At 41.1% G+C, this 12,679-nt stretch overlaps 2 protein-coding genes across 2 annotated transcripts; both read right to left on the reverse strand.

The window, feature by feature from the left end:
- Nucleotides 1-423: 423 nt before the first annotated feature.
- Nucleotides 424-4,959, reverse strand: LOC133137947 (uncharacterized). The gene is made up of 5 exons (XM_061256370.1): nt 4,802-4,959; nt 3,036-3,338; nt 2,397-2,717; nt 1,750-2,070; nt 424-1,266 (listed from the first exon to the last, which is right to left on the reverse strand). Exons 1-5 carry the CDS (start codon nt 4,956-4,958, stop codon nt 860-862), a joined length of 1,509 nt encoding a protein of 502 aa, XP_061112354.1. The 5' UTR covers nt 4,959; the 3' UTR covers nt 424-859.
- A 2,562-nt stretch (nt 4,960-7,521) lies between these two features.
- On the reverse strand, nt 7,522-11,744 carry LOC133137955 (uncharacterized). The gene is made up of 4 exons (XM_061256384.1): nt 11,611-11,744; nt 9,522-9,820; nt 8,918-9,238; nt 7,522-8,443 (listed from the first exon to the last, which is right to left on the reverse strand). Exons 2-4 carry the CDS (start codon nt 9,715-9,717, stop codon nt 8,040-8,042), a joined length of 921 nt encoding a protein of 306 aa, XP_061112368.1. The 5' UTR covers nt 9,718-9,820; nt 11,611-11,744; the 3' UTR covers nt 7,522-8,039.
- Between the last annotated feature and the right edge of the window lie 935 nt (nt 11,745-12,679).

Raw genomic sequence — 12,679 nt, forward strand, 5'->3', positions numbered from 1 at the left:
ACGCCGATACCTTCGGCCCTTGCTAAATTCCGTCGTTGGGTTAGTGTGGGATTTTACATGGGAGATCACTGTTAAAGGCCAAAAGGTGCTGTTCTGTAAATTAAAATGTATGTTACATCTTTTCATATTACAAAATGTGTACCATACAAGTTATACAAATTCAATTAAATAAACATAATGATTAGCTGTATGACATAAACACAACACGTAATGGATCGTATACTCAAAAAAGCATGGAATTACATACATTTATAGAAATAGCATTACAGCATACAGTAAAACTAAAATACAGTATCGCAATTATTCACACCCCTAATTATTACTGTATACACAGGCCACCTTACTGTATACACTGGCCCCCTTACTGTATACACAGGCCACCTTACTGTATACACAGGCACCTTACTGTATACACAGGCCACCTTAATGTATACACAGGCCCCGTACTATATACACAGGCCCCTTACTGTATCCACGCCCCCAGTGATGGAACGAACTGCCCACTACGTCAGGACAGCAGAGTCACCGCCCAAATTTTTCCAAAAACTGGTGACACCTCTGCTTAAACATTGGCTCACCCTCACCTATAATGCTGAACTCGTGGGTTCACTAGCTGTGCTTAATCAAAAATAAAAAGCTGAATGTAAAATGACTCTATATCCCCAGACCCATGTGCGTCTGACACAATTCACAAACGCTGCATGGTTTAAACAACAGTAAGGAGTGGTTTCACATAAAAGTATCTTTTTGCGGCAAACCTATTTACTACCGATGTCCGTGTGTACCTATCCATGGTGTGTGTGTGTGTGTGTGTGTGTATGTGTGTGTGTGTGTCTATACAACTATGCCATTCATGAAATTAAGTATGAAATTTTATAGCAGCATATTCTGTAGTGTCTTCAGCAGGAGTTTGATTTTGGCTCTTTGTGTTTTTGTCTTTTTCTCTGTGCATGACGGTAGAATACGTCACTGAATCAGGGTCCTCCTCCTGCTCCTTGGCCCTCTTCTCATTTGGCCCTCTAGACTCAACACGTGTACTTTTCCTGCCTCTAACTCTGCAGTAAAACACAGCCCCACACACTGTGAACAATGTGACCACAGCAACAACAGCAATGGCCACAAACAAGGTGTTGTTCTGATCTTCAGGGGCCTCCTCCTTTCCAGCGGGGATCTTCTTTTCATGTGAGGATGCTGGTTTAGTTGTAGTTGTAGTCTTGGTTGGTGGTTGTTTTTTAGGCACATTGGTTTTAGGCACTTTCTCAGATTCTGCAGAAACACCAAACATACGTGTTTGTTTAGTTTTTCTAACCACTGGCTATTATGGAGTCCCACAGTATTGCTGGCACTCATTCAGGGTGTGCAAAGTTTTGGTGCCGGACTGTGGAGATCCATTGCAAACATATAAAAAAAAGGATAAAATAGCAACCTTTGTGCAAAATTTCATGCACATTAATATCTGAAAAATGTCTCATTAGACTGACTGCACGAGAGCCATTCGTTGTCTTAACATTCTGTATACACCCCTTGTCCTAAGGGCCTTCACTAAACCCCTAAAATAAAGCAGCTTAATTGAATTTCTATTTTTCAAATCTATGTTGCATTAGAAACAACTCATCACAAACTTTGTCATGAAATTTTAAGCTGAAAAAAGATCATTTACTGGAAGGTTACACACTACTCACACAGCCCTTGTATCACCCAGTGATACCCCGTCCTTCACATGCTATGGGCAAATATGGTCAAATTTACCTTTCAATATAAGTCTGATGTCCCTGTAGTGTCCATCAGCTTCACACCTGTATAGTCCCCCATCTGACAGAGTGAGATCTGAGAGACGGAGAGACATGTTTCCAGGGGAGACAGAGTCCAACAGCTGCACTCTGTGTTTGTAGCGATCATTGCCACTGGTAGGACCTTGTGGAAATATAACAGTGTTTTGGTTTCCTAGGTCTGCAGTCCATTTGATCCGTTTAGGTTTGATCTGCACATCAGTACAGGCACAGGGCAGGACCACTGAGTGTCCTGTGGATCCAGTGATGTGTATGGATCCAGAATCAGAGAAAACACACCCTGCAGAGAGAGAGAGAGGGAGAAAGAGAGAGAGAGAGAGAGAGAGAGAGAGAGAGATGGATAGGGGAGAAAGAGATATTTTTTATTATTTAAAATAAATAAATATGGTTTTCAAGTTATATGGTTCACAAGTTACAGTATAAGGTGCAATACGCAGAAGTGCGGAAGTAATGTGGTCCATTATAGAAGAGTGAATTCTACTTCTGCATGTTAATGGAATTAAATAAATATATTTACTGGAAGGTTACAAATAACTCACAGAGCCCTTGTGTCACCCAGTGGCACCCCGTCCTTCACCTGCTATGGGTAAATATGGTCAAATTTACCTTTCACTGTGAGTCTTATGTCTCTGTAGAGTCCATCAGCTTCACACCTGAATAGTCCCCCATCTGACAGAGTGAGATCTGAGAGACGGAGAGACAGGTTTCCAGGGGAAAAAGAGTCCAACAGCTGCACTCTGTTTTTGTAGCGATCATTGCCACTGGTAGGACCTTGTGGAAATATAACAGTGTTTTGGTTTCCTAGGTCTGCAGTCCATTTGATCTGTTTAGGTTTGATCTGCACATCAGTACAGGCACAGGGCAGGACCACTGAGTGTCCTGTGAATCCAGTGATGTGTATGGATCCAGAATCAGAGAAAACACACCCTGCAGAGAGAGAGAGAGAGAAAGAGAGAGAAAGAGAGAGAGAGAGGGGGGGGGGGGGGAGAGAGAGAAGATTTTTTATTATTTAAAATAAATAAATATGGTTTTAAGTCATATGGTTCAGAAGTTACAGTATAAGGTGCAATACGCCAAAGTGCAGAAGTAATGTGGTCCATTCCGGAATTGTGAATTCTACTTCTGCATTTTAGTGGAATGGAACAAACACATTTCCTGGAAGGTTACAAATAACTCACAGAGCCCTTGTGTCACCCAGTGGCACCCCGTCCTTCACATGCCATGGGTAAATATGGTCAAATTTACCTTTCACTGTGAGAATGATGTCTCTGTGGTGTCCATCTGCACTACACCTGTATCTTCCCCCATCTGACAGAGTGAGATCTGAGAGACGGAGAGACAGGTTTCCACGGAAGTCAGAAATCGAGACCCGGTCTTTGTAGAGGTTGTGCAGTTCATTAGGCGACCAAACTGTGATAACAGAAGAACTTGGAAAAAAAAACCATCTGGCAGATCCCGGTATTGTCCCTCCACTAGTGCAGAAGCAAGACAGGACCACAGAGCCTCCTGTGTACCCAGTGACTCCTCCGGGTGCAGATAGAGAACATCCTGGAATAAAGGGTGACATATTATTGCTCACTCGGACCGGTTACTCTGGACAATAGCGTCTCCAAAATTCCTTAAAATAAATGTTGTATAAACATGTTTGAAGGAAGTAGGGGAGACCGGGGATGGTTGGCACACTTTTCACTCTTTGCCGTATTTCTCCGTTATAATTTGTGATAGAATTTTCTAACCAGTAGCAAATGAAAGTTATAAATATATGTATGTCAATGTCTGAAAATGCTTTGTAAAATAAGGTGACTGATGGTTAAAGTCTCATTGCGCACATAGGGTTGGACGCCACACGTTATGGGGTTGGTTGGCACAACGATAAAATGCTACAGCTACAAAGACTGAAGCAACCAATAGAAACAATTTTCAAAATGTAATTCAAATAGGAACTTGAAAGCACAAATAAGTGATGGGATATTATAAATATAATAAATATACAATATTAAATGAGTAATATTGTATAATGTAAAATAGAGTTGAAACCAAACAGTATTTTTAACCAGTTAGATTGCCTCACACACATGCATGTACTAGATGTGTATATAATTATTTTTAATCATGTTTCATATATGAATAATACATGGATTATCACATTATCAGTGAGCCAACCAACCAACACCAAAAGTAGTGGGCATTGGCACATTGGGACCCACCTCTGTGAAAATATATCACCCAGCTAACATCACTCATCACAGACTTTATCAAAATGTAGCCGATTCCTGTCTCTATTAACTGGAAGTAACACCTTTCCAATACCTCTAACAGTTTTCTGATATGGTTTGTTTGAAGACCTTTTTTTTTTTTTTTTTACTGAAAAGTAGCTTTTTACTGAAAGTGAAAGTTACTTTTTCCTTCAAAATTTACTTTTAAAACGTTTTGGGTTTTTAATTATTTAAAATGCATTTTAGTTGCAACAATTAGTAGCAATAATAACAATACTCTTTCCTCATTGGATAAATACCTTAATCCCCAGCAGCATACACAATGTTCATAGCAAGAAATATCACATTTATTTTCAACTATATTCACATATCTCTGATAGACATTTACAGTAAATTACAAAAGTCGTGCTCTAATCTCCATTAGAAACAGATTCATGGAAGGAACTTTGTATGCTAAAGTAAAGAAACATTTCAATTTTCAAGTCAAGTCAAGTCAGACAGTCAAGTTCACTTCATCATTCATCCACTGTTTACATGCAGGCTCTTGAAATGCACTCACAATCTAACAATTAATATTTACACACACATATAGGACATCGCGTTTTCTCTTTCTAGTTAACATTACAGTCAGTTTAACAAAAGAACATGAGAGCATGCTTAGCCGTTATGAATACCCAGAAGTCTTCTTTCTCCTTTTAATTTTATGAGAATGGCACAGAGACATTTTAAGGTTTTGAGTAACACTCTTTTGAGGCATCAATAGAGCAGAGAAAATGTCACTCAAAAAAATCTCACCTGAGATCGTTTGAATCAGACTGCTGACCAGCCAGACACAGACCAGCATGGTTTCCATGGTCAGCTCTCCAACAACTGTACAACCAGAACATCCAGTTTTGGATGAGCTTTGTGCGGTTGTGGCTTCTACAGAAAACGTTTTGTCGTTGAATGCCATTTGGTCACATTTCCTGTCCTTGTGTGGATCTTAAAATTCTTGCAAACTGTGCACATCCAAAAATAGGACGGGTATAAGGCGGAAATGATTCAAATCTGGCATTGTCACTCAGTGCGCTGGTCAGCTTGCTGGCTTCCTCTGGTACAGTGGCAATATGTGGCTGTAAAGTAATTTAACCGCAGGAGCATACAATGTTAGCCCCCATCTTCTCTGCACCCATACGGGCGGGAGCCTGTGGGGGAAAAACTCATGCATTTTTCCCAAAACATCTGTCTTCCTGAACCCCATGAAAATCCCCCTCCTATCAGGGTGCAACATCCTTTACGGCACGGGAAGGTTTCAGGAAGCACGGCCTGTTGAGCCCAGACATTATTCTCTTGGACCCCCCTTCCTTACTCCCTCCTTCTCACATCTCCCTCATTCCTCAGTTTCCTTGAAAGTATGCATAAAGCGTTGGATGTTTCATGACAAAGTCAGTTTAGATAATATTCATGTTTGGTATTATTCTGATTGTTTCAGTGCGACTGGCTCAATGGTTTCATTTCTGCAACAGCAAACCTTAGACATCATAACCAACCAGGAACCAAGGAGAAATTGTGTGGAGCTCTGCCCCAGTGAAAGCCATGTGCCTCAACCCCCCTGATCAGATCTTGCTTCCTGGGGAGGCCTGGCTCCAAATTCCAAATGGTTATAAAACGCCAGATGGTTCATTGGTTCATTGTGGACCCATTTGAGTGGTCAACATCCACGGCCTGATTTTGGATTTCAGGAGACCAAACCAAGCAATCGGGGAGGATGCAATCAGACTCCCGTGCACACCGTGCACGTAACTTCTATGTACAGGGTGTCTGTAGCCAGACCCCCATATGTAGCTTTTATTACCAGGTATGACCTTTAGGACTCCGTAATTTAGTTTCCTTTGTAATACTTTTATGTGTATTTGATTTGGAACTAGAGTGTAATTATGTATGTAACCTGCCTGGTAAAATAAATTGTTAAAACTTGATCTGTGTGGTTTCGCTTACTTGACACACACTGTTACACAGGGAATGCTTGGTTACCCCCTCGAGTTGGTCTAGGGAGGATGTAAATTTCCTCTTAATGTATCAAGGCGTATAGCACCCGTAGACCACTGTTGGTAAATCACTCCGCGTGGTAGTTCATTCATGTCGAGAACAGCCGTAGCTAATGTTGGTCTTCTTGGGTCCCTAGGCTGTAAACAGAAATACCCAAAAGTAACTATTTCTGTGAGCTCTGAAATGACTGCAGATATCTAGCTAGCTCGTGAGACGTGCACATAACGGCCGATGTGACATGCGGTAGAACCAGCAGAGGACTGTTCAGAAGAGTAAATCTCAGTACAGGATTCCTATAGCGATCAAGTCAAAATGATGAATTAGATATCGACCAAAGGTAGATAAGTAATCTAAATTATTATTCTAAATGGAGTCAGATATAACGAAGCTGAATGTATTGGCCCTATTTTGAAGATTCTTGGTCAGACCGGACCAGTAAAGAGCGGAAGGCAAAGTGGTACTACTGTCTTTGTATCGTGGTTTATTTATTGGCTGATCTAGACTCTCCGCATAGGGGCCACTGATATTTAAACCGACTACTATTCTTTAAGCAACACCAGAAGGACGAGCACGCCGATACCTTCGGCCCTTGCTAAATTCCGTCGTTGTCTTAACGTGGGGTTTTACACGGGAGATCACTGTTAAAGGCCAACAGGTGCTGTTCTGTAAATTAAAATGTATGATACATCTTTTCATATTAGAAATGTGTGCCTAATGTGTTTTTATCGCAGAGAAAGGTTGGTGTAAATAAAGAGGACATGATTTGTAATTGGATATATCATGCACATGTGACTTTTCCAATGCTGTGTGCATGCATCCAATTAAACTCTGGGTTTACTTTTCTCTCTGAAGCCATCAGTGGAGCCAGGTAATCCCCATGGATGAATTCTACTACAGCATGTCCAATAGCCACAGTCACACTGGTTTCTGCTGACATGTTATGGGACGCCACCAACCACAATCTCCCATTTCTCCCGTTCCCAATAAAACACATTAAATAATGTCAGAATGAGCAGTGTCCATGAGGCATTGAGCCTTTGTTTCCAGTTGAAGTGATAGAAATTCAATTTAATAAATATAAAGATCAGCTGCGTAAAATAAACACAACAGGTAACAGATCGTGAACTCAAAGAATCAGGGAATTACATACATTTATAGAAATAGCATTACAAAAAAATCATACAGTATAACTAAAATACATCATCATAATTATTCACACCCCTAATTATTACTGTAGACACAGGCCCCTTACTGTATACACTGGCCACCTTACTGTATACACAGGCCACCTTACTGTATATACGGGCCACCTTACTGTAAACACAGACCCCTTACTGTATACATAGGCCCCCTTACTGTATACACAGGCCACCTTACTGTAAACACAGGCCACCTTACTGTATCCACGGCCCCCTTACTGTATACACAGGCCACCTTACTGTATACACGGGCCATCTCTTTTTTTTAAAAGATATTTTTTAGGCCTTTTTCAGCTTTATTGGACAGTATTGTATAGAGAGACAGGAAGAATGGGAGCGAGAGAGAGAGGGAAAGACATGCGACAAATGTCTGACGGTCGGATTCGAGCCACCGACGTCGCGGCTCACAATGAGCATGGCTGCTGTACCACCCCCCCAGTGATGGAGCGAACTGCCCACTACGTCAGGACAGCAGAGTCACCGCCCAAATTTTTCCAAAAACTGGTGACACACCTGCTTAAACATTGGCTCACCTATAATGCTGAACTCGTGGGTTCACTAGCTGTGCTTAATCAAAAATAAAAAGCTGAATGTAAAATGACTCTATATCCCCAGACCCATGTGTGTCTAACACAAGTCACAAACGCTGCATGGTTTACACAACAGTAAGGAGTGGTTTCACATAAAAGTATCTTTTTGCGGCAAACCTATTTACTACCGATGTCCGTGTGTACCTATCCATGGTGTGTGTGTGTGTGAGTGTGTGTGTATGTGTGTATATTTCCATGACTATGCCATTCATTAAATTAAGTATGAAATTTAATAGCAGCATATTCTGTAGAGTCTTCAGCAGGAGTTTGATTTTGGCTCTTTGTGTTTTTGTCTTTTTCTCTGTGGATGACGGTAGAATATGTCACTGAATCAGGGTCCTCCTCCTGCTCCTTGGCCCTGTTCTCGTTTGGCCCTCTAGACTCAACACCTGCACTTCTCCTGCCTCTAACTCTGCAGTAACACACAGCCCAACACACTGTGAACAATGTGACCATCGCAGCAACAGCAATGGCCACAAACAAGGTGTTGATTTTCGGATCTTCAGTGGCCTCCTCCTTTCCAGTGGGTGTCTTATTTTCATGTGAGGATGCTGGTTTAGTTGTAGTTGTAGTCTTGGTTGGTGGTTGGTTTTTAGTCACAGTGGTTTTAGGCACAGATTCTGCAGAAACATCAAACATATGTGTTTGTTTAGTCTGGCTATTATGGAGTCCCACAGTATTGCTGGCACTCATTCAGGGTGTGCAAAGTTTTGGTGCCGGACTGTGGAGATCCATTGCAAACATATAAAAAGAAGGATGAAAATAGCAACCTTTGTGCAAAATTTCATGCACATTAATATCTGAAAAATGTCTCATTTAGTCTGACTGCACTAGAGCCATTTGTATTCTTAACATTCTGTATACTCCCCTTGTCCTAAGGGCCTTCACTAAACCCCTAAAATAAAGCAGCTTAATTGAATTTCTATTTTTCAAATCTATGTTGCATGAAGAAACAACTCATCACAAACTTTGTCATGAAATTTTAAGTTGAAAAAAGATCATTTACTGGAAGGTTACAAATAACTCACAGAGCCCTTTGTCACCCAGTGGAACCCCATCATTCACATGCTATGGGTAAATGTGGTCAAATTTACCTTTTACTGTGAGAGTGATGTCTCTGTAGTGTCTATCTGCTTCACACCTGTATGTTCCCCCATCTGACAGAGTGAGATCTGAGAGACGGAGAGACAGGTTTCCAGGGGAGACAGAGTCCACCAGCTGCACTCTGTGTTTGTAGCGATCATTGCCACTGGTAGGACCTTGTGGAAATATAACAGTGTTTTGGTTTCCTAGGTCTGCAGTCCATTTGATCTGTTCAGGTTTCTTCTGCAAATCAGTACAGGCACAGGGCAGAACCACTGAGTGTCCAGTGAATCCAGTGATGGGTATGGATCCAGAATCAGAGAAAACACACACTGCAGAGAGAGAGAGAGAGAGAGAGAGAGAGAGAGAGAGAGAGAGAGATTTTATTATTTAAAATAAATAAATATGGTTTTAAGTCATATGATTCACAAGTTACAGTATAAGGTGCAATACGCCAAAGTGCAGAAGTAATGTGGCTCATTCTAGAACAGTGATTTCTACTTCTACATTTTAGTGGAATGAAACAAACACATTTACTGACTAACTCACAGAGCCCTTTGTCACCCAGTGGCACCCCGTCCTTCACATGCTATGGGCAAATGTGGTCAAATTTACCTTTCACTGTGAGAGTGATGTCTTTAAACTGTCCATCACTTTCACACCTGTATGTTCCCTCATCTGACAGACCGAGATCTGAGAGACGGAGAGACATGTTTCCAGGGGAGTCAGAAATCAACGCCGGTCTTTGTAGCGGTCGTCCACTCGACGACGTGACCAAAGTGTGATACTGGAACTTTGAAAAAAAAACCATCTGGCAGATCTCAGTATTGTCCCTCCATCAGTGCAGAAGCAAGGCAGGAGCACGGAGCCTTGTGTGTGCCCAGTGACTCCTTCGGGTGCAGACAGAGAACATCCTGGAATAAAGGGTGACATATTATTGCTCACTCAGACCACAAACAAGTATGAGTGCCCTGTTTGGCAATTGCTTGCTTGACCAAATGTATTTATTGACTATTTAATGAAGTCAAAGGTTTATTTCCATAGTGGGCCTTTAGGCCCTGGTGGCAGTATAGCACAGTGATGAGGAAACCAGGCATGCCATGTGGAGGTTGTATGTTTGATTCATAGGTAGGGCACTGCTGTTCTAGGCAGGGCAGTTTAACTGAATTGCTTCTGATGGATCCACCTGTATGTGTGGATACTGTGTAAAAATTAAAGTCATGTACTGTATGTTACTCTGGACAATAGAGTCTCCAAAATACCTTAAAATAAATGTTGTATAAACATGTTTGAAGGAAGTAGGGGAGACTGGGGATGGTTGGCACACTTTTCACTCTTTGCCATATTTCTCTGTTATGATTTGTGATAGAATCTTCTATGAACGTTATAAATATATGTATGTCAACGTCCGCAAATGTTTTGTAAAATAAGGTGACTGATGATTAAAGTCACTTTGGTTGGTTGGCACACATTATGGTTGGTTGGAACAACATTAAAATGCTATAGTTACAAATAATGAAACAATCAATATAAACTATCTGAAAATGGAATTCAAATAAAAACTGTGTGTGTGTGTGTGTGTAAACCTGTGTGCATGTGGATCAGGCCTATGAACTGTGTGTGTGTGTGTGTGTGTGTGAGTGTGTGAGTGTGTGTGTGTGTGCGTGCGTGTGTGTGTGTGTGTGTGAGTGTGTGAGTGTGTGTATGTGTGTGTGTGTGTGTGTGTGTGTGAGTGAGTGTATGTGTATGTGTGTGTGTGCGTGTGTGTGTGTGTGTGTGTGAGTGAGTGAGTGTGTGTATGTGTGTATGTGTGTGAGTGTATATGTGTGTGAGTGTATATGTGTGTGTGTGTGTGTGTGTGTGAGTGTGTGAGTGTGTGTGTGTGTGTGTGTGTGTGTGAGTGTGTGAGTGTGTGTATGTGTGCGTGTGTGTGTGCATGTGTGTGGGTGTGTGTGTGTGCAAGTGTGTGTGAGTGTGTGTGTGTGTGTGTGTGCGTGTGTGTGTGTGTGTGAGTGTGTGTGCATGTGTGTGGGCATATGTGTGTGTGTGTGTGTGTAAACCTGTGTGCATGTGGATCAGGTCTATGGACTGTGTGGGTCGGTGTCCATATGTGACTGATGGAACAGTAACTACAATATTGTGCTCAGAGCCTCACACACACATGCATGTACTATATGTGTATATAATTACGTTTAATCATGTTTAATATTTGAATAATGCATGGATTATCACATTATCAGTGAGCCAACTAACACCAAAAGTAGTGGGCCAACCATCCCTACTCACATTGGGACCCACCTCTGTGAAAATATTATGTCACCCAGCTAACATCACTCATCATAGACTTTATCAAAATGTAGCTGATTCCTGTCTCTATTTACTGGAATAACACATTTCCAATACCTCTAACAGTTTTCTGATATGTTTTGTGTGAAGACCATTTTTTTAAACTTTTGTATACTACAAAACTGAAAGTAGCTTTTTACTGAAAGTGAAAGTTATTTTTTCCTTAAAAATTTACTAGCAGTCTAACACAAGAGTCTAACCAGTCTAACACAAGAGAATGAGAGCAGACTTAACCATTTTGAATACTCAGAAGTCTTCTTTCTCCTTTTAATTTCATGAGAATGGCACAGAGACATTTTAAGGTTTTGAGTAACACTCTTTTGAGGCATCAGTAGAGCAGAGAAAATTATCATCTCACCTGAGATCGTGTGAATCAGACTGACCAGCCAGACACAGACCAGCATGGTTTCCATGGTCAGCTCTCCAACAAATGTGCAACCAGAACATCCAGTTTTGGATGAGCTTTGTGCGGTTGTGGCTTCTACAGAAAACGTTTTGTCGTTGAATGCCATTTGGTCACATTTCCTGTCCTTGTGTGGATCTTAAAATTCTTGCAAACAGTGCACATCCAAAAAGAGGAAATGAAATTTTTTTTAAAAATAATTTAACAGGAGTTCACTCTTAAAGGCCAACAGGTGCTGGTCTGAAAATTAAAATGTATGATACATCATTTCATATTAGAAATGTGTACCTAATGTGTTTTTATTGCAGAGAAAGGTTGGTGTAAATAAAGAGGACATGATTTGTAATTGGACATATCATGCACATGTGACTTTTCCAATGCTGTGTGCATGCATCCAATTAAACTCTGGGTTTACTTTTCTCTCTGAAGCCATCAGTGGAGCCAGGTAATTAATAATGAATTCTACTACAGCATGTCCAATAGCCATGGCCACACTGGTTTCTGCTGACATGTTATGGGACGCCACCAACCACAATCTCCCATTTCTCCCGTTCCCAATAAAACACATTAAATAATGCCAGAATGAGCAGTGTCCGTGATGCATTGAGCCTTTGTTTCCAGTTGAAGTGATACAAATGAAAATAAATAAACATAAAGATTAGCTGTTTAAAATAAACACAACAGGTAACAGATCGTAAACTCAAAGAATCAGGGAATTACATACATTTATAGAAATAGAATTACAAAAAAAATCATACAGTATAACTAAAATACATCATCATAATTATTCACACCCCTAATTATTACTGTATACACAGGCCCCTTACTGTATACACTGGCCACCTTACAGTATACACAGGCCACCTTACTGTATATACGGGCCACCTTACTGTAAACACAGGCCCCTTACTGTATACATAGGCCCCCTTACTGTATCCACACCCCCCTTACTGTATCCACAGCCCCCTTACTGTAAACACAGGCCCCTTACTGTATACACAGGCCCCCTTACTGTATACACTGG

This window comes from Conger conger, chromosome 9 (genome assembly GCF_963514075.1).
Source record: "Conger conger chromosome 9, fConCon1.1, whole genome shotgun sequence".
Lineage (NCBI taxonomy): Eukaryota > Metazoa > Chordata > Actinopteri > Anguilliformes > Congridae > Conger > Conger conger.